At 27.7% G+C, this 20,727-nt stretch overlaps 7 protein-coding genes across 8 annotated transcripts; 6 read left to right on the top strand and 1 right to left on the bottom strand.

Moving 5' to 3' along the window:
- The first annotated feature begins 531 nt into the window (after positions 1-531).
- On the top strand, positions 532-1,285 carry LOC128963634 (beta-sarcoglycan-like). Its single transcript, XM_054310147.1, has 2 exons — positions 532-622; positions 683-1,285. The coding sequence occupies exons 1-2, from the start codon at positions 532-534 to the stop codon at positions 1,249-1,251; spliced, it is 660 nt and encodes a 219-aa protein (XP_054166122.1). The 3' UTR covers positions 1,252-1,285.
- A 2,021-nt stretch (positions 1,286-3,306) lies between these two features.
- LOC128963425 (alanine aminotransferase 2-like) lies at positions 3,307-5,341 on the top strand. The gene is made up of 3 exons (XM_054309932.1): positions 3,307-3,861; positions 3,928-4,613; positions 4,689-5,341. The coding sequence occupies exons 1-3, from the start codon at positions 3,653-3,655 to the stop codon at positions 5,234-5,236; spliced, it is 1,443 nt and encodes a 480-aa protein (XP_054165907.1). The 5' UTR covers positions 3,307-3,652; the 3' UTR covers positions 5,237-5,341.
- Positions 5,342-6,211: 870 nt separating this feature from the next.
- LOC128963427 (secernin-2-like) lies at positions 6,212-8,362 on the top strand. Its single transcript, XM_054309935.1, has 5 exons — positions 6,212-6,259; positions 6,318-6,583; positions 6,665-7,262; positions 7,333-7,433; positions 7,571-8,362. The coding sequence occupies exons 2-5, from the start codon at positions 6,431-6,433 to the stop codon at positions 7,979-7,981; spliced, it is 1,263 nt and encodes a 420-aa protein (XP_054165910.1). The 5' UTR covers positions 6,212-6,259; positions 6,318-6,430; the 3' UTR covers positions 7,982-8,362.
- Positions 8,363-9,421: 1,059 nt separating this feature from the next.
- On the top strand, positions 9,422-12,220 carry LOC128963426 (probable citrate synthase 1, mitochondrial). Of its 2 annotated transcripts, XM_054309933.1 has the most exons (7): positions 9,422-9,706; positions 10,204-10,265; positions 10,332-10,442; positions 10,505-11,199; positions 11,264-11,495; positions 11,545-11,754; positions 11,831-12,218. In XM_054309933.1, the coding sequence occupies exons 2-7, from the start codon at positions 10,263-10,265 to the stop codon at positions 11,993-11,995; spliced, it is 1,416 nt and encodes a 471-aa protein (XP_054165908.1). In that variant the 5' UTR covers positions 9,422-9,706; positions 10,204-10,262; the 3' UTR covers positions 11,996-12,218. The 2 variants fall into 2 exon arrangements, with proteins under 2 accessions (XP_054165908.1, XP_054165909.1); XM_054309934.1 differs by lacking the exon at positions 9,422-9,706 and having other exon boundaries at positions 10,208-10,265; positions 11,831-12,220.
- Positions 12,221-14,360: 2,140 nt separating this feature from the next.
- LOC128963633 (coenzyme Q-binding protein COQ10 homolog B, mitochondrial-like) lies at positions 14,361-15,252 on the top strand. Its single transcript, XM_054310146.1, has 2 exons — positions 14,361-14,720; positions 14,787-15,252. Exons 1-2 carry the CDS (start codon positions 14,482-14,484, stop codon positions 15,250-15,252), a joined length of 705 nt encoding a protein of 234 aa, XP_054166121.1. The 5' UTR covers positions 14,361-14,481.
- Positions 15,253-15,527: 275 nt separating this feature from the next.
- On the bottom strand, positions 15,528-16,245 carry LOC128963436 (10 kDa heat shock protein, mitochondrial-like). Its single transcript, XM_054309944.1, has 2 exons — positions 16,056-16,245; positions 15,528-15,989 (listed from the first exon to the last, which is right to left on the bottom strand). Exons 1-2 carry the CDS (start codon positions 16,056-16,058, stop codon positions 15,687-15,689), a joined length of 306 nt encoding a protein of 101 aa, XP_054165919.1. The 5' UTR covers positions 16,059-16,245; the 3' UTR covers positions 15,528-15,686.
- A 152-nt stretch (positions 16,246-16,397) lies between these two features.
- LOC128963422 (heat shock protein 60A-like) lies at positions 16,398-18,799 on the top strand. The gene is made up of 4 exons (XM_054309928.1): positions 16,398-16,625; positions 16,782-17,872; positions 17,932-18,244; positions 18,312-18,799. The coding sequence occupies exons 2-4, from the start codon at positions 16,796-16,798 to the stop codon at positions 18,656-18,658; spliced, it is 1,737 nt and encodes a 578-aa protein (XP_054165903.1). The 5' UTR covers positions 16,398-16,625; positions 16,782-16,795; the 3' UTR covers positions 18,659-18,799.
- Positions 18,800-20,727: the final 1,928 nt, after the last annotated feature.

The raw sequence follows: 20,727 nt of genomic DNA, 5'->3' as shown, positions 1-20,727 counted from the left end.
ACAACTTATTATTTTAATATATTCATAAATTAAAATTAATTGCAGCAATATTTTACATTTGCTTCAGTATTTATAAATAATAATATTTAAAATTAGTTTAAATTAAAAAGTATGAATTCAATTTAATATATGATGAATATAGTGGATAATCTGCTAACTTTCCCTAACATAGAGTACATGTGCACTGGGCTTCACAGGAATCCAAACCCCGCCCTCATATTGCTATTCATCCAAAATCATCCCTTTATAGCATCCAATTCTTGAGTTATCAATAAAATGAACGTTTCTTACGGTTTTTWAACATTTAATTACATTTTACTTTAACTGTAAATTACAATCAAAATGAATGACAAGAAAAAGGTTTGCAATATTTATCTTTATTTTGATTTTTAATAAATTATTCTATAGTTACAAATGAGAGGATTAGAGGCAATCGGTTTCGTATCATTTGTGGTCMTAATTCTGGTTATTTCAATATTGACGACAATTACAAATTTAATAATAATTTATAAATTAAAACTCTTTCCAAATATGGAGTTAATGAGTTTTGTCAACGAAAATGTCTTATTTCATGGAAATGTAGATCTCGACAAAATTCTTCTGTTTAAAAATCAAATAAATGGTAAAATGAATTCATTTTTTTTTTGTTTTATTTATTATTTTAAAAATTTATTGACTATAGGAGTGTCGACAATATCGGGTGACATTATACTGGAGAGCGGGACTTCTGCCCTCAATATTAATGACAACGGAATTCATATGACATCGGATAATGGTTTTGAAGTTCGCACTAAAGATTCAGATAAATTGATTTTTCCCATTGACTTCAGCTCTTTCTCTATACCGACAATACCATCTCTAGCACTGCCCGGCGGTGCTAAAGATGTCAACAAAATCAGATCGCCATCAGATCAAGATCTGAATATAAGATCCCAACAAAAAATCAAAATTCGTGGCAATGAAGGCATTGATTTAGAAAGTAAACGAATTAGTTTTAATGGGTCTTCAATATTCATGTCATCAATTAAAGGATCTATTATTTTGGACTCTAAACAAGGAATTCATATCAATACTAAAATATTTGAAAACATTATTCATCCAAATAAAGATCAACAATCAGGTGATAAACAATTACAATACAAGTTATGTGTTTGCGGTAAAACTGGAAGAATATTTCAAATACAACTGAGACATCCGAGCCATGGATGCGCTGATATTCGCTTCCCTGAGTCAGCTAATCCCTGCGCTTGAATTCACTTTAACAGTATATTTATACTTTATAATACCGGTATTTATTTTATATCATCAATTATTTCAAGTAATTAACTTATTTAGATTGTAATCACAATATTTAATTTATATCTAATATATATTTTATTTCTAATGTACTTTAATTCAATAAAATAATTATTGTTTTGTTATTTATTACTAAATTATTTTTGTTTAAATTATTATAATATGATATATCCCTAACAATAATTTTCATATATTTTATATGCAAACACATAATAACTTTAATCGTTTATTTAATCTAAACATGAAACAGGTTTAATTTAGCTTGAACAGATAACTAAAAATATTATAATTAGAATAAATACATAGAACCATTAAATTTGGTTAATCGATTAAAGTTTGTATCATAAAATTTTATTAATAATAATTATTATTTTTAATGGCATTTATGTATTTTAATATCATATTGTTTGGTGTACTAAAAATATTGATGAATGATATTAATATATAGTATTTATATATTAACCATTAATGATATATAAAGTATTGTATTAATATAATATAAAAATTGTTGTTTCTGTTGAAAAAATTAGAGAGCCTTAAACAGCGGCGCCGGCGATGACAGCGGCGATGCTTTTAATTTCAATTATCTGGTCAACAATATGTTGGATTTAAAAGTGACCATGGACAATGTTGTAGATAATTTTAAACTAAATAAGAATGTAGTTGGTCATTTTTTAATTAATTGTATGATTGATTGGGCAGATAATATATAGTCGACTGTTAAAAAATTGTAAAAATGATAGTAGACTGCAATTAATTAAAAAATGACCAATTACAATCTTATTTAGTTTAAAATTATCTACAACATTGTCCATGGTCACTTTTAAATCTAACGTATTGTTGATCAGATAATTGAAATTAAAAGGTTCGTCTCTGTCGTCGCCGTCGCCGCTGTTTAAGACTCTTTGTAAAAATTATTTATAATTTTATACTATTTTTTCGAAAACATTGTTAATTTGTTTCCTTTTAGTTATTAAAGTTTAGTATAATAATTAAAAACCAGTTAATAAGCTAAGGACAGAATTATCATTGCCATAGAATGAAATGAAATTTATATATATAGCTCTTAGGAATATCTAGTCTTTAAAGGGGTCAGAGCCCAATGGGGGGTCAGAGCCCAATGGGGGGTCAGAGCCCAATGGGGGTCAGAGCCCAATGGGGGGTCAGAGCCCAATGGGGGTCAGAGCCCAATGGGGGGTCAGAGCCCAATGGGGGTCAGAGCCCAATGGGGGTCAGAGCCCAATGGGGGTCAGAGCCCAATGGGGGGTCAGAGCCCAATGGGGGTCAGAGCCCAATGGGGGGTCAGAGCCCAATGGGGGGTCAGAGCCCAATGGGGGTCAGAGCCCAATGGGGGTCAGAGCCCAATGGGGGGTCAGGTGGCTAAAAATTTATCCAAATTTATATCCAATTCAAAATTATAAAAGTGCCATAGATAGACAAAATTGTCATAAATAGACAAAAATAACAAATACTTTCAAAATTTTGTGAAAAAAATTAAGTAAAAGTTTTTAAAACTTTAATCTGCGAATTGTATATAATTATTACAATTTAGACTTTTAAATTTTAAGACTTTATTATTACTCCCAATTTGTAAACTTTAATATATTTATCACATCAATAAAAAATTTATATAAAAATTAAACCAAACATTTTGGTATTTTACTGATTATTTAATAATACATAATATACTGTACTTTTCTACTGTATTATATAATTAAATTATTTTTGACAATAATTCATCCAATAAATTATTACAGTATTATCAGTATTGTTAATATATATTTTAAATTGAAAATCTGTGTCATAAAATAATTAGTTTGTTTTTTTAAATAATTGTTTTTTTAATAAACAAATTAATAATATAATGCAATTCAGGTTCCGCTCCCAATGTCATTAACCAACCAATACATACGGTATCAGTAAAAGCGATTTTGCGTACAAACCCAACAGTTATTTATATGACAATACAGTACAGGATATACTGTATAGTTGTCCTTCAAAATTGATAAGAGATCTTAAAATGAAAATAGTGTTTTAAATCTTTAGATTTAGATTATGTAATACAACAAACACTTTATATAATAAGTTAATTATTAGCCCTTTATTAACACTGAGAATCTCATAATATCAAAGTCAAACTATAATATTAAGTTTGTAGGGCTTAAGTAACGACAATCAATTTGTTGTTAATATGTGATAATTGACTGAAAATACAGAAAAAATATTACATTGCATACGTTTGACACTGATTTCAATAATTAAATTATAATTTGTGATAAAATTCATATAAAAACTGTTTTTATATTTTAAAATAATATAACTTTTAGCCGTCTATTGAAAATCAATAATTATAGAAATGGATTCAATCAATAATCTACTAAACCTGGACACTATTAACCAGCAGATCAGGGAAATGGAGTATGCCGTCAGAGGACCCATACCTATAAGGGCCACACAATTAGCTCAGGAACTTAAAAGTGGTGTCCAAAAACCGTTTGAAGAAGTGATTCGGGCCAATATCGGTGACTGTCATGCTATGGATCAAAAACCCATTACTTTTTTCAGGTTTTAAACAAATATTTATTCAATTACTAATTATTAGTAAATTATATAAAAAGTTTTTATRTATAGACAAGTGCTGTCAGGTGTTCTCAGTCCTGATAAATATCTTTCAAATTCTGAAATACCAGAAGATGTCAAACAAAGAATCTCATTATTATTGACAGAATTGGGAGGAAAATCAGTCGGTGCTTATTCTGATGCTTCAGGAGTTGAAATCATTAGACGACATGTGGCTGAATATATTGAAGAAAGGGATGGAATAGCCAGTGATTGGCAGAGTATAGTATTGACTACCGGAGCGTCTGAAGGCGCCAAAGCTATGTTGTCTTTCATGAATTCGGGCTCAAGTGATGGCATTCCTACCGGTGTTATGGTTCCCATACCTCAATACCCTTTATATTCAGCAACTATTTGTGAATTATCAATGCATTTGATTCCCTATTACTTGGATGAAGACAACGAATGGGCGCTCAGTATTGATGAACTCCAACGATCACTAAATGAATCAAAAGCTAATTGTAAACCAAAAGCAATTGTTGTGATAAATCCAGGAAATCCTACCGGTTCTGTACTCACACGTAATAATATTGAAGACATTATTAAATTTGCCAAACAAAACAATTTACTAATAATTGCTGATGAGGTATATCAACACAACATCTGGAAAAGTGGTGCAAAGTTTTATTCATTCAAAAAAGTTATGCACGAATTGAATGTCAAACTAGAATTGGTATCAATGATGAGTGCTTCCAAAGGTTAGCTCTTTTAAGGACTTATTTTTATTTAATAATATAATAATAATAATATAATTTTTATTTGATTTTTTATAGGCTTTATGGGTGAATGTGGTCTTCGTGGAGGTTATCTTGAAATATGCAATTTTGATCCACAAGTAAAGGCTGTATTTTTCAAGATGTTAAGCGCCAGACTTTGTTCATCTATTTTGGGACAAATAGCTATGGATTGTGTAGTAAAACCTCCAGTTAAAGGTTCTCCTTCTTATGATATCTTCATTAAAGAGAAACAAGAAATTTTAGATTCATTGCAAAAGAGGGCCAAATTAGTTGCCGATACTTTCAACTCAATTCCTGGTATTGTATCCAATCCAGTGGCCGGAGCCATGTATGCCTTCCCGAAGATTGAATTGCCTGAAAAACTCATTAAAATGGCTGAAGAGAAACAACAAAAACCTGACTTTTTCTATGCGATGACTTTATTGGAGAGAACCGGTATTTGTGTTGTTCCCGGCTCTGGTTTCGGTCAAATTCCCGGTACGTATCACTTTCGGACCACAATTCTACCACAAACTGACAAAATGGAGAAAATGATGAATAAATTCAAAGAATTTCATTTGAAATTCTTAGACGAATTCAATTAATCGAACGGAATATTACTAAATGTCTATATTTTACTGTTATTTACAATAATTTTGTATTTTTAGAAATATAATAATTTTAGTGATATTTGTGAAACAAAATATAAGAAATAAATATTTGAACGATTATTTAATTTTAATAAATCCAATAATATTATTATTTGCATCAATAATACAATAATTGTTATTTTATAATATTTGTCTGATTTAATTGAATAACTATTAAAAATTGTGATAAAATGTTTTACAGTAATTTATGTATAAATAGTAAAAAGATTACTTAATTTTAAAAATAGATGCAATCAAATGTCTCATCAATTGATCCAATAAAATATTTGATTACTAAGATATTATAAAATACAAAAGTCTATTAACAACTCAAAAACAGTTTTTAAAAAATAATTTTTTATATACCGTATGTATAATAAATACACTGAGCAGTATTATACAGGTATAAATTATATACAGTATTAAAATCTATTATTTTGATGATCACATTATCACATAAGTTATGTGAGATAACATATGAGTAGAAAAAATCTAAATTAGTAATTAATATATAATAAACTTAATAATTGTGTTAATGTAAATCTGTTTAATAGTATAAAACAACAATTAGTTCAAATATATGTATTATATAACTAAAATTAAATAATAAATTATAGAATTTTCTTATTCATAAATGTTTAATTAAGTTATGAATTTTTGAAAAATTATTATAATTTATAATACTAATTATTAATTATTAATTTCGCCTATACATTACAAATTAATTGTCCAAAATATACAGTAAAATTTATAGTAAAACATTTCAATATACAAAAGTTAAATGTTTATAAAATTAATGTTAAAACTATATGCTCTAAAAATTGTCAAAAAAATAACATTTTATAAATAGTTTCATTTATGTTAAATTATTATATAATATTTATGAGATGAATCATAACTTGTAGACACTATTAGATTAAATGATAATCAAGTAAACGGCTGAAAGGATAACTGGTTTGCATTGTAATTGAGAGACAGGTTTTGTAATAACAAAAGTAATATTAATAGTAAGGTATTAATGGTTTTATGATTACAGGAGTTGTCAAACAATACATTGAATATTGAATGCAATGTTGTATTCAATGATACACTCATTGCTTACTTGACGTAACATTTGTTGACAAACAGTCTCTCAAAATCATTGCCTTAATGGCTAAGTCTTGCGATACTTTCGTAGTGTTACCGCCGCTGACGGCCAACAATTTGACTATTTTTGGCAAAAACTCTGACCGACCTAATGGTGAGGTTCAAGAAATTGTTTATTATCCGCGAAAAACATATGAAAATGAATGCAAACAAGAGGTAAGTCATAGACAACGATGACATGTCATTAAAGTCAACGATGCGTTCAATCATTGGTATGTCTTCTTCTTGACTTTTCAGTGCACTTATATATCAGTGGATTCAGTGCAACAAACCTATGCTGTTATCCTAAGTAAGCCCTCGTGGATGTGGGGCTCAGAAATGGGAGCCAATGAGTATGGCGTTTGTGTGGGCAATGAAGCCATTTGGACACAACTTAATGGACCCAATGATGAAGTGGAACGACTTCTTGGTATGGATTTGGTCCGATTGGCACTGGAAAGAGCTAAGACTTCTTGCGAGGCATTAGAGGTGATCACAACATTATTGGAAAAGCACGGACAGGGAGGCACCTGTTCCGAGAGCTCATCATTCACTTATCACAATAGCTTTCTTATTGTTGATCCCAATGATGCCTATGTCTTGGAAACAGCTGATCGCGAGTGGGCCGCAGAAAAGATTGAATCGGGATTTAGAAATATATCTAATTGTCTGAGTATTGGCACTAAAATTGATTTAATGAGCAAAGGTCTTAAACAGGTGGCCATTGTTAAGGGACTGTGGGATGGCGTCCAAGAGTTTAATTTTTCTAAAGTCTATGGCACCGGTAGTGCTGATACTCCACTCGATAACCAAAGATTTATTGCCGGAAGACAATTGTTGCAAAACTATTCCAAAGGTTTGTTAACTATTGATATTTATTTTTTTTAATATATATGATGTAAAAACTTTCAATTGGTTCCCAAAAGATAACTTATTTGATATCAACTCAATGATTGCAATACTGAGGGACGAACCAAGTGGTATCTGTCGTCCCTATGAAGCGGCATTCCCTTCCACTTCAAGTCAAGTAAGTTATACGATACAGATATCAAAGTTTGAAAAGTATTGATATCACGCGTTAACGAATAATTAATTAATTGAGTGTATATTAACTGTATATATAACTTAACTCCAATGTTAATATCTTTATTACTTAATTATAAGGTATCCGTCTTATCAAAGAGTGAGTCTCGTCCCTCCTGTCATTGGTTTACCGGAACTCCGGACCCAAAACATTCAGTATTCAAGCCCTTCATATTTTGCGATGGTTTTGAAATAACTTCAAACATTGTGTCTCCGGTAATACCCGACGACCCGGTCAGGACTATACCAAGATTCCAGAGACAAGTCGACCGAAGACATACTCTCTATAAAGTTCATCAAAACTTTTATCAAAAACTAATTCAAAATAATAGTGAGGGAAATGACTTAAGACAGACATTGAATCGATTGGAAAAGGATTGTATTGAAGAAGTGGATAAAATGTTACAAAATTACGATTCTAACGACCAAACCATCAATATTAAGGATCTTTTCAATGATTGTGTAGAATCAGAGCTCAGGTTTTATAAGTGAAATATTTTCACAAATGTATTACATTTTATTAATTTCAACTTTTAATATATTTTATGATAAAGTGCTTTCATTTTTTTAGTAATTTATATATACATTATATTTAATATTATAATATAGGAAATTATGTTTTAAAGTTATTATGTCAAATACATGTTTATTATAGCAATTGTTTATTATTTTGTTTACCGTGTATAACAAAATGTTATGTAGTGACATATAATTTACTGTACTATTAATATGATGGCAATTATTTTTAAAAACTATTTTTATTCAAACATTGAGTTTTCATTAAAATTATTATATGAAATAGTTAAATGACTGGCATAAAATCATAATTAATTCTATAAAATGATATTTGTAAAGTGCACTTATCTAAAAAATACCGGTAATTTTCTGTATATTTTTTATGTTTCAATAAATTCTGAAATATTAATACACATTAACTATTGTCTAACAAATAATTTATAATATAAATAGTGATAAATAGAGATATTATTAATCGATGATATTAAACTAAGTATAAATAAATTTATTAGAAATACATTACCAGTAAATTGAATTTAATGTAAATTTATAGATTTAAATATTGCTAAATTAAGAAAATAAATATAATTCTACTTTAATTATGTACTTTTTTAACGATGATAATGGGAAAAATACATTTATATTAAAAATTGGAGGGAATTTATATTGAATTTGTTTTATTAAGAATATCGCATTTATCAGTAATGAATTTATCACTAGGAATACACATGTTATGCTATATAAGTGATAATCAATTTTATAATTATTTTGTATCTTTTAAAAAATGTTTTTATTATAATTACGGTAATCAAAAATATTATTACATTTTAATATAAAAATTTATTTATAATAAAATAATTTTTAAGTTTTTAATTAATAAGTTTTTAGAGATAAGATATCCAGTATTATACCGGTGATACTGTATATAAGATAATGTATGATATGCACCGGTAGTTCATGCACTTGGATCATGCAATAAATATATAGATACTCTATTACTTTACAAATTGAATATTTTCTATGACTGTATTATTTATACACTATTTTATTAGTTTAATTAAAATAGTTTGTATGAAATTAATTCAATTGAGACCAATGACTAGTAATTTGCTAAACAATATTTGCCATATATTAAAATACTTTGAAAGTTTAAATAAATTTAATAAATAATATTATAATATATATATATATGTTATATACAGTTATATGTTTGATTACCTGTACTTTACARTAAATGTTATTATGTGATGAAATTGAAATCAATTGACATTATTATAAGTTAAGGTATATTATAAATGTGACTTAATTCAAGGTTACGACCTATCGTTATATCGTATGTTATGTTGTCTGTGAACGAGGAAAGGGAGACACTGTACTACTGTACACAGTGTACAGTATATGAGCTGAATATAGAGAGAAAGAGAGAGCCGACTATTATTATAGTAGTTATTATAGTGAACGTTGAATACACTGTAAATGTGGGACAACTCATACACACAACTGACTACTCATACGATTGACTATCAAATGAATATAATATAAGGATATGTTGTGAACATCAGTGAGACTCCAGTGAAGTGACTGTAGAATCACTGCTAACAACACAACACAGTATTAAAGCTATCAGTGAAGCGACGATTGATTTAAGTTTGAAATACCGATAACTTTGACGGACACCGATATAAAGTGAAACAATAAACCGTATGTATTGTTATCTATTATTTAACTGATTATCACCAATAAAGACATATTTAGTGACCAAACCTATGAATGTCTTTTCATATGATATATTACCTCATTATTATACACACCGTTACCGGTCATAATTAAGCCCAACATTACTATTGATTCAATTATTTTTATTATATTGTATTTCTAGACATAGTATACATATTATATTTATATCAATAATACTAAACTATGTTTTAATAAATTAACCGTAAATTAAGTTAACCGTAAACTATAAAGAGTTTATCATTTTATTTGATTACTATTTAATTAAATATTTAAGAAATCTAAAGGTTTTTGAAAAAATGTGAACAAATCATCAAACGATGATTTTTATCGACCAAACCATCATTTGCTGTGAAATCACTTTTCATGTGCTATTATATCAATATTTTAAACATATTATATAATATAATATGATTTGTAATTATTAATTAATTAATAATACTTTGTAAACCACATTCACACAGATTTACACAACGATCTCACTTTTGACTGGTTTTTAACAAATAAAAATATTTTTAAGGAAATGGTAATAATTTATTATAAAATGCATGAATTTATTCATAAATTAATTTTTATTTGAATATTATCTCAGTCTGTATCACATATTGGTCGTCGATTTGTCCCACTTTTAGATCGCGTTTTAGTTGAAAGATATGCCGGTTTGGCCACTGTTTCTGCCCGTCATATATCAGCCGATGCGACGGTAAATATTTATTACATTATAAATATGTCATAAAATAAATGATAAAATGTATGAATGGTTAGGATTTGAAAGGAGTTTTGGCCAAAAAGATTGTCGAACACCAGAAACGGGTCAAAGAATTCCGTAGCGCTTATGGATCCAAAGTGATCGGAGAGATTACTGTCGATCAGGTTTATGGAGGAATGAGAGGTCTAAAATCATTGGTCACCGAAACTTCATATTTAGATCCCGAAGAGGGCATTGCTTTTAGAGGATATTCTATTCCTGAAATAAAGAAAATTCTTCCGACAGCACAGGGCGGTGAAGAGCCACTTCCTGAAGGCTTATATTGGTTATTATTGACAGGAGAGGTGCCGACTGCTGATCAAGTAAAAGGAGTGTCCAAAACTTTGGCCGCACACGCAGATCTGCCATCACATGTGGTTACAATGCTTAATAACTTTCCATCACATTTGCATCCAATGTCTCAATTGAGTGCAGCCGTAACCGCTTGTAATACTGAATCATTGTTTGCAAAGGCTTATAATGAAGGAGTAAACAAAGCGACGTATTGGGAACACACCTTTGATGATGCTATCCGACTGATTGCTAAATTACCGACAATAGCGGCTACTATTTACCGCAATTTATATCGTGACGGATCATCAATTGGAGCCATTGATACTAATAAGGATTGGTCGGCGAACTTCACTTCAATGCTGGGATATAATGATCCGAAATTTACTGAATTAATTAGACTTTATTTAACGATTCATAGGTTTGCTTTTATGTGATTATATGTATTAAAATATACTTAATTGAGTTCTTTATTAATAATGTAGTGATCACGAGGGCGGTAATGTTAGTGCACACGCAACTCATTTGGTTGGAAGTGCTCTATCAGATCCTTATCTTTCATTTTCTGGAGGAATGAACGGTTTAGCCGGTCCTCTGCATGGTTTGGCTAATCAAGAAGTATTGATTTGGTTAACAAAACTACAAAAAGAATTGGGTCAAGAAGTGTCTGATGAGAAACTTAAGGATTTTGTTTGGAAAACATTGAAATCAGGACAGGTATGTCATCGATATTTATTTGTAATGTACTAAACTTATGTTATGACAGGTTGTTCCCGGATATGGTCACGCAGTGTTGCGTAAGACTGACCCGAGATATATAGTTCAAAGAGAGTTCTCATTGAAACACTTACCAAATTATCCATTGTTTAAATTGGTGTCACAAATATACAAAATAGTTCCACCGATTCTCTTAGAATTGGGTAAAGTGAAGAATCCCTGGCCTAATGTTGACGCCCACTCTGGTGTTATATTACAAGTGAGTTATACTATTATTTGTAAAATTTTGTTTAGTTTTTTTTATTACTAATACCGGTATTTAAATATTTTTATAGTATTACGGTATGAAAGAAATGAGTTACTATACGGTACTGTTTGGAGTTTCACGTGCTTTGGGTGTAATGGCTTCGCTGACATGGGATCGAGCATTAGGTCTGCCCATTGAGAGACCCAAATCAATGACTACTGAAGGTCTCCAGAAATTAGTTGGCGCAACATAATTGTCTCAATGATTTTAAAGATTGTATTATCAATTGAATCAATTATAACTAAATTTTTGCCGTGTGAACAGTTTTTAGTAAATTAATTAAATTAAGCTCTCATTTTAATTATTGATAGAAAGTGTTATTTTTGTGATTTAGGTTTTATTTAGCACCTCATCAGTGATTTAGCGAATCTTGATATTCGGTTTTATGTAAAAAATAAATACATTAATAACTCATAATATTTAATTAATGCTTAATATAATAAAATGCATTATTTTATTAGACGAATGTGTTTTGTATTGATCGACACATTCCTTATTTAAAAGCAATAATTCATTTTAATAACACTTCTTTAAAAAAAATTCATGTAATTTTAAATCGTTAATCAGTATATTATTAAATACAGTACAATAAAATTATTAACTTATTGTATAAATACTTGAATCCAGTTTAAAGTCAGTTTTAAATGTGCATAAATTATAATATTTCTACATTTATTCAAATATATGCATTATTATGTAATACTGTACTGTATTACACAGTAAATTATACAGTATATCATATACTGCATATACCATAAGGTTGTGAATAAATATCAAATAGACCTGTATTAATTATCTGTGAAATATATATTTAATATAATAATTGTAGTTATTATTGAATTAGAAAATAAAGCATTTTAGTTATAATGTATTTATATAACAATACGAAATAATTATTAATTTTTAAAATTTAAAACTGTATATAAACAAAGTTGAAAACATTTGGCACATATTATTAGTTTAAAAATAAAATTACCGTAAATGCAAATTATAGCTAATGAATGCAAGGATAAGTCATATAAATAAAGTTTAACTGACATTCAATTCAATATATTTATAAACTTTTTTAGACAAAAAATAATAATATATAAAACATAAATATAATTATTTATCAAAAAAAAATATAGTTTTAAGATCATTGATAATTTAAATACAGAAAACATTTTAATTAATTAAAAAAATATTTTTGCATGTTTTCACAGATTTTTATTCATTTTATTGTATCGATAGAGTATTAATATATTAATATGGATTTAACAATAATTATGTTGAAATTAACAAATTACTGTATAACTGATAATTAGTAAATATACTAAAGTGCTATAACTTACAGTATGTTAAGTACATGTAATATCCAATACTATGATTCCGTATAATTGAATATTAATTAATATCATATATTCTACTCGAATCTGTTTATAGAATATTTGATGTAAAATATGATTAATAATCAATGAATATATTATTACTGTTAAATACAGTACAATAAACAATAATGGATTAATTAATTATAATTTGTTAATAATATAAATTTATAACAAATTAATATTTTAAATACAAGTAAAGATAGTACAGTACTGTATATGTATTAATCATATTATAAATTTTGCTAAAATTTGTCCTTCAATAATAAAGTACTGTAATAATTATTATTGTATTTGAGTAATGCAAGAATATACTACTGTATATACCACTGGTGATCATTCAAGTGATTTCTGATTACTTTTGATTAAAATGCATTGTCGAAGCTTATGGTTTATTATAATATATTTCATCTAGCTCAAATACACTGTTACATATTAATTTTAATTAAGTGGTATATTTTATTTAATATTATATAAAAAAGGTTATTAAATTTGTGTATTATAATTTTTTTGTTTTTTATCTTGGTCAGTAATTATGTTTTTAAGTAAGGGACCGTATAATAATCGTGATATCGCCTGCTATATACTATATAGTGACCAAATTATGTTTTATAACTCGTTATAATGCGTTATTCAAAATTCATACAAATTTTGGCCAATTATTTCAACAACATTTGAACAATTTTTTCTTTATAAACACTATAGAAATTTATAATTATCTTATTCTATGTTTATTTTCTATTAAAAATTTATACAATAATAATAAAAGCTAACACAAAAACTTTAACTTTTTAATTATATGATTATAATTTTTATAATGAATTCGATTCAACGGTTTATAATTAATAATAATTAAAATATAAATATAAATATTATAAATGCAATACATTTTACAAAATGTTTTAAATAATTTTCTAAAACTTTTAGAAAAAATTTATTCGACTATTATTTGCGCAAATAGTTACTAAAGGTATTCAACAATTACTGTAAAAATTGACTGAAAATATTTTGCAACAATGCTTTTTATGACATTATTTTTACCAAACAGTTATATATATAGAAATAGAATGAATTAAAATTAAAGTTGTGCATGCTTATTTTTGTTTATTTTAAATGATTTATATTAAAATATCATTTTATTGATTGTCCAGATTTTTCTGTACATTTTGGTCACTATAATTGTAAGTCAAGTGTAGTCAGCTGTCAATCACATGACTATTAAATTAAATTGTTTATATAATTATTAGAAATTAATGATTGTATTGATTGTATTGAGATTATAATATCAGTGACACAAACATTGATTTAGGATATAATGTATTCAAGCAATCAATTGATGGTTTGTGTGCACCGATGCCGACAATTGGCCGCTTCGGGTCATTATTATCGACCCATTTTGGCCAACAGTTACTCTCATAAATTAAATAGTATTAAGACATTTACAAGACATGACCACCAAGTGATTCGCCAATTCTTTAGACTTCCATTTAAACCATTCAAAGGACAGACAAATATATCAAAAGTGAAGAAATATAGTGAACGACGAGTACTTGGGTTTGTTTACACTGATTGTCCGTAAAATTAGTAGTCATTTATTAATTAAATATATTATTGTTACAGATATTCAAAGGAACAGCTGTATGAAGTGGTATCTCTGGTTGACGACTATCACCTATTTCTTCCGGCATGTGTTAAGTCACATGTGTTTGAACGCCGTAATGGTTTTCTATTGGCTGAACTGGAGATCGGTGTCCCACCGATTATTTGGGAGAGATATACATCTCAAGTAACTCTTAGAAAACCCAATTCTGTGATCGCAAGATGTAATGACGGAAAACTATTCAATTATTTGGAGACTCACTGGACATTTGGCGACGGATTGCCTCATATTAAACAAAGCTGTTGTCTTGACTTTAGGATATCATTTGAATTCAAATCATTAATTCACTCACAATTATCTCACGCCTTCTTCGATGAAATGGTTCACAAGACTGTCAATGCATTTCTCAAAAGAGCTGAACAATTGTATGGAAAACAATGTTTTATACCAAATGCCAGTTCATTGACTCAAAAAACAATGAGTTAACCATTAGTTTTGATTTAAATGTTATTTAATTTTATGTATAATATGTATAGTAAATAATTTTAGACAATTAAAAGTATTTGTTGTAATTGTTGCTTTTTGGGGCTTAATTAAAGCTTTATACAGTATTTTAAATACATGTTTACTAATTATATGTTTAAAATAAAAAACATTTTTTATTATGTTTACAATTACAGATTATTTAATAAATTTGTTTAATCATTTGAAAATGAATACAAAATTATCACTCAATAGTGTAATAAAAGTGACTATCTTTTCATAACATATTATCTAAGTTTTATATAAACCATGATTTTTTACCATTTATTAAATGGATTTTATAAGCATTTAAAAACTAATATCATATACCAATAGATGAGAAAATAAATGAATTGATAACTAAATTGTATAATTAACTAATTCTTGTAATGATATCTTCAGTTTTGCCACTTTCCCAATATTTCGCTGTCGCGGAACAAATAGTACTCTTTGTCTTCGATCTCGACTTTAGTTCCTCCATATTCAGGTAGAAGTACTTTATCGCCGGTTTGGACAGTAGTGGGAACTACTTCTCCCTTGTCATTCCTATATCCAGGACCTACAGCCACAACAGTTCCCGATTGTATCTTTCCCTGAGCCTTCTCTGGTATCATAATACCTCCTTTAGACTTAGTCTCGGCCACAAACCGTTCAATCAATACCCGATCAAACAGTGGTATCAAACGACGTGCAATTGAAGCCTATAAATAAAATACCATTTAATTAGTTGATTCAAATGATGGCTTAAAGTGATGAAAATTTATTACCATTGATGACAATCTAATTAATTGATAGAAACAATTGAAATGACTTTAAGGGATGTATTGAATCAAACAAACTCTAAACACTTGAAAACATGTGCTTTGAATGGACTTCAATGGACTTCAATGTCACAAATGTCTCGTTAGGAAACTTCCAGAAGTGTTGGCCCCGACCTATGTATTACTTGTTTCAACCAATAGTATTAACACAACTGTCTCATCGATACTATTATTTCATATCATTTTTAAATTAATTTCATTTATATTCAAATAATATTAATATTTTCAATGATTTTTGTTAATAATAATAATAATAAATTGAATAAAAATTAGTTAATACATGTTTGGGTGACATTACATAAGCCATAGCCGGCACTCATTTGAGTGTATGTCTAGAGTCTAGACTTTAACGCTATTCTAGAGTTTACTATTGGATCACACATTCAGTTCTCTATTAGAGTTTGTATTCAACGCTTGTTTTCATTTAATTGTTATTTCAAAGCAATTGAATCTACATTTGAATCAATTAATTGATTCATTGATTGTCTTTAAATTGATTGTTAAGTGACAGCAAACGTAAGTAAATGACAATTCATTGAATTAAATATTATTTGACTTTTAAGAATCGTTTAATAAGTTTTCATCAAAACACGTGTTTTGAATTTTTAAAAAAAAAACGAAACTCATGTTTGATTTGTGATATAATTAATTGATTAGTGAATTGTTTTATAGACAAACAACAAGACATGTATAGAGTGCCATCACTCCTGAGGACAACTCTTTGTCGGCGATTGCCATCCAATGTCTATACACAAAGGCATTACGCAAAAGACATAAAATTTGGAGCCGAAGTGAGGGCACAAATGTTGGCCGGAGTCGATATATTGGCCGATGCCGTGGCTGTGACTATGGGACCAAAAGGTCGTAATGTCATTCTTGAGCAGTCATGGGGTTCACCAAAGATCACTAAAGACGGTGTAACTGTTGCCAAGGCTATAGAATTGAAGGACAAATTTCAAAATATCGGCGCAAAACTAGTTCAAGATGTGGCCAACAATACAAATGAAGAGGCAGGTGATGGTACCACCACTGCCACAGTTCTTGCCCGAGCTATTGCTAAGGAAGGATTTGAACGCATCTCAAAGGGAGCCAATCCTATTGAGATTAGAAGAGGTGTTATGTTAGCAGTTGATAAAGTTGTTGACAAACTTAAAGCATTATCAAAACCCGTCACTACTCCTGAAGAGATTGCACAGGTGGCCACCATATCTGCTAATGGAGACAAAGCTATAGGCGAACTAATTTCATCAGCAATGAAAAGAGTTGGCAGAGAGGGTGTTATCACTGTTAAAGATGGCAAAACTCTTAACGACGAATTGGAAGTGATTGAGGGCATGAAGTTTGACAGGGGATACATATCACCATATTTTATAAATACACCCAAAGGTGCAAAAGTTGAGTTTCAGGACGCATTGCTTCTCATCACTGAGAAAAAAATATCAACGGCTCAGTCTATAATACCAGCTCTAGAATTAGCAAATCAACAGAGAAGACCACTAATTATTATTGCTGAAGATGTTGATGGAGAAGCATTAACTACTTTGGTTCTCAACAGACTTAAGATTGGTCTTCAAGTAGCGGCAGTCAAAGCACCGGGTTTTGGTGATAACAGAAAAGCCACACTTCATGATTTGGCCATTTCTACCGGAGGTATTGTGTTTGGAGATGACGCCAACTTAGTTAAACTTGAGGACATCCAACCATCAGATTTTGGACAAATCGGAGAAATATCTATTACTAAAGACGACACACTTTTATTAAAAGTTTGTTTAATTGTTTTTATCTTAATTTTTTAAAATTATTAATAAAATATAATAATTAGGGAAAGGGAACGAAGGAAAACATTGACAAAAGAGTTAATCAAATTAAAGATGAAATTGAATTATCAAATTCTGAGTACGAAAAGGAAAAATTAGCTGAAAGAATGGCACGACTTTCTAATGGTGTGGCTGTACTCAAAGTTGGCGGTTCCAGTGAAGTGGAAGTCAACGAAAAGAAAGATAGAGTTACTGATGCATTGAATGCCACCCGCGCTGCTGTTGAGGAAGGAATTGTTCCCGGAGGAGGTACTGCTCTCTTGAGATGCATTCCATCACTTGACGAAATTAAACCTGAAAATGAAGACCAGAAAATTGGTAAGAATTATATATTTACTTTAAAAGTATGAATTGTAATGTTTTAAATGTATTTATTTTATTATAGGCATTGAATTGATTCGTAAAGCCCTAAGAATGCCGTGCACTCAAATAGTACTGAACGCTGGTTTAGACGCATCGGTTATCGTTCAAAAAATTTTGGATTCAACTGATGTTAACTTCGGTTACGACGCTTTAGTCAACAAGTATTGCAATCTAATTGAAGTCGGAATCATTGACCCGACAAAAGTGGTCAGAACTGCTCTGATGGACGCCTCCGGTGTTGCCTCTCTATTGACTACAGCTGAGAGTGTTGTGGTTGAAATGCCTAAAGAAGAAAAAGAAATGGGTGCTGGAGCTGGTGGTATGGGAGGTATGGGTGGAATGGGAGGAATGGGTGGATACGGAATGTAGTCATAGTTTACTTATAGTTAGTGATTTTAGGTATAAAATAAAACATTAAAATTGATGTACTTTTTTATTCAATTATTATCTCATAATATCATACAATTCATGTATCAAATCATGTTCAATATGTTTTGAATTACTTATACACTATTAGTTTTCAGAATTTATATAATAAAATATACGTTTTTAAACAATAATAATATTTAAAATTATTTAATATATATTTTGAAATATTGAATAAATTTATATCTTATATTAATATATTACAGTTATATATAATTTAGTTGAGTATATTCACTGTTATTATCGAAGACATAACTTTCTACAGTACCGGTAGTTATAATTCACTTTGTTTTTAGTGTTTGTCTAAACACATGGATAACATTATTTAGACCTCTATATCGATCAAAATAAGTTACACTTTATGTTACTATAAATCCAATTTCTGACCGTTAGTCCTAAAAAAAGTACTAAATTTATTGGTTTAAATCCTAAAAGTCCTATAAATAGTGTATTTTAAAAAATACATCAAATTAATAAAAAAAATATCACAATTAATATAATTTAAATTTTACATATTTAGCATTCAATTTTGAACATTGAATTTTGCATAATCTTAATATAAATATACATTTTAATAATAATTTAATTTATAAATTATAATACTACATACCGGTAATCATAATAACATAAATAAAAAAAATAAATCTAAATTTTAGAAATTAACAAAAATTACAATAGTTTCATTACCATTGTATGTAATATTATTTGTAATTAAAATTATTGTATATTAATATTATTTGATAATAATGTTGAATAATGAATGTTTTAGTGGAAACCCTAGAAAATCCTAAAATAGTCATTTTTAAGTCCTATTTAAAAGTACTGTACTTTTAAATACTAGAAAGTTGTGTCTTTAGTTATTACTGTCAAATTAAATAGATATGCAAATAAAAACCCAAAGTTTATATTTGTAATTTAAAAACATTATATTAAAATATAAAATAATGTTTTTATCAGATTTTATTTTGTAATATTAGAGTTTTAATGATTATTCATTTAAACTGAATTTTAAAAATTAAGTTAAACCTGATATACGTACAGTTAATCATAATATTAAAGAATTTATACTATAAGTCAAACATACAGAATATCTTTTCTCAATTAAATTAGATAATGTAATAATAATATAATTATTTAAATATAATAAATAATTGTATAATTAATTTAGTTTTATTTATTAACAATTTGATTTAATTTAATACAGTATAATAAAATATAATAAATTTTATAAAAACCAGTGATTTTATTTTGAAGATTTTATATTTTTAATAAGTTTAATATAACAATGAATACAAATTAAAAATTAAATAATAATTATCATAAGAAATCGTTTTAATAATACTGTAAATGATATTTTGTTTATTTTTATTTTATTTAGTATATAATATATAATATTTTTAACAAATATTTTAAGTAATTTAATAAGATATTTTTAAAAATAATAATAATAATAAATGTTTTATCTAATATTGATTGTTTATTGCTCATTGGCTTTCATAATAATAAGATTTAATATACAGACAAAAATATACAGGAGAAAAGATTTTTAAATTTTTTAAATAATACAATTTTATAACAAATCAAATATTATACAAAAAAAACAAATTATAACATAAAATATCAAAATAAATAACTTTCAATTACAGATACATTTAATAGCATTAAATTACTAAATTTACAAACACAGTACAAATATTAAATACGGTAACATTTAAAATATAAACATTATGTAAATTAATTAAAAAATTAATATTTAAATAATTTTAATTTATATTAGAAAATATTATTAAGTTTATTAAATAACAGCTATAAATATTATCAGTATACAAAAAATTAAAGAAAATATACTAATTTTAATTAATTATTTGTTTTACAAGAAAAATTCAAAATTTTAAGTGTATTTTAATTAATTTTATATATTGATTATTGTTATAATAAATAAACTGTTATATTATTAAAAATTATATAAATAAAATATATTTATAAATTGTATATAAAATATAACCAGTAAT

This window comes from Oppia nitens, unplaced genomic scaffold (assembly GCF_028296485.1).
Source record: "Oppia nitens isolate AA-2021 unplaced genomic scaffold, nextdenovo-longstitch-racon4-pilon3 scaffold7_pilon_pilon_pilon, whole genome shotgun sequence".
NCBI lineage: Eukaryota > Metazoa > Arthropoda > Arachnida > Sarcoptiformes > Oppiidae > Oppia > Oppia nitens.
Note: the sequence above shows the minus strand (reverse complement) of the source record. Positions and strands in the feature narration are given on the sequence as shown.

What these genes read in the sequence shown, in the direction of transcription:
- LOC128963634 (XM_054310147.1), top strand. Translation starts at nt 532, where the DNA reads ATGGAGTTAATGAGTTTTGTCAACGAAAATGTCTTATTTCATGGAAAT. An exon ending in GTTTAAAAATCAAATAAATG is followed by an intron (nt 623 to 682) that starts GTAAAATGAATT and finishes TATTGACTATAG; the next exon opens with GAGTGTCGACAATATCGGGT.
- LOC128963425 (XM_054309932.1), top strand. Translation starts at nt 3,653, where the DNA reads ATGGATTCAATCAATAATCTACTAAACCTGGACACTATTAACCAGCAG. An exon ending in AATGATGAGTGCTTCCAAAG is followed by an intron (nt 4,614 to 4,688) that starts GTTAGCTCTTTT and finishes GATTTTTTATAG; the next exon opens with GCTTTATGGGTGAATGTGGT.
- LOC128963427 (XM_054309935.1), top strand. Translation starts at nt 6,431, where the DNA reads ATGGCTAAGTCTTGCGATACTTTCGTAGTGTTACCGCCGCTGACGGCC. An exon ending in GTTGCAAAACTATTCCAAAG is followed by an intron (nt 7,263 to 7,332) that starts GTTTGTTAACTA and finishes GGTTCCCAAAAG; the next exon opens with ATAACTTATTTGATATCAAC. An exon ending in TCCCTTCCACTTCAAGTCAA is followed by an intron (nt 7,434 to 7,570) that starts GTAAGTTATACG and finishes CTTAATTATAAG; the next exon opens with GTATCCGTCTTATCAAAGAG.
- LOC128963426 (XM_054309934.1), top strand. An exon ending in CTTTATTTAACGATTCATAG is followed by an intron (nt 11,200 to 11,263) that starts GTTTGCTTTTAT and finishes TTAATAATGTAG; the next exon opens with TGATCACGAGGGCGGTAATG. An exon ending in ACTCTGGTGTTATATTACAA is followed by an intron (nt 11,755 to 11,830) that starts GTGAGTTATACT and finishes ATATTTTTATAG; the next exon opens with TATTACGGTATGAAAGAAAT.
- LOC128963633 (XM_054310146.1), top strand. Translation starts at nt 14,482, where the DNA reads ATGTATTCAAGCAATCAATTGATGGTTTGTGTGCACCGATGCCGACAA. An exon ending in AGTGAACGACGAGTACTTGG is followed by an intron (nt 14,721 to 14,786) that starts GTTTGTTTACAC and finishes TTATTGTTACAG; the next exon opens with ATATTCAAAGGAACAGCTGT.
- LOC128963422 (XM_054309928.1), top strand. Translation starts at nt 16,796, where the DNA reads ATGTATAGAGTGCCATCACTCCTGAGGACAACTCTTTGTCGGCGATTG. An exon ending in ACGACACACTTTTATTAAAA is followed by an intron (nt 17,873 to 17,931) that starts GTTTGTTTAATT and finishes TATAATAATTAG; the next exon opens with GGAAAGGGAACGAAGGAAAA. An exon ending in AAATGAAGACCAGAAAATTG is followed by an intron (nt 18,245 to 18,311) that starts GTAAGAATTATA and finishes ATTTTATTATAG; the next exon opens with GCATTGAATTGATTCGTAAA.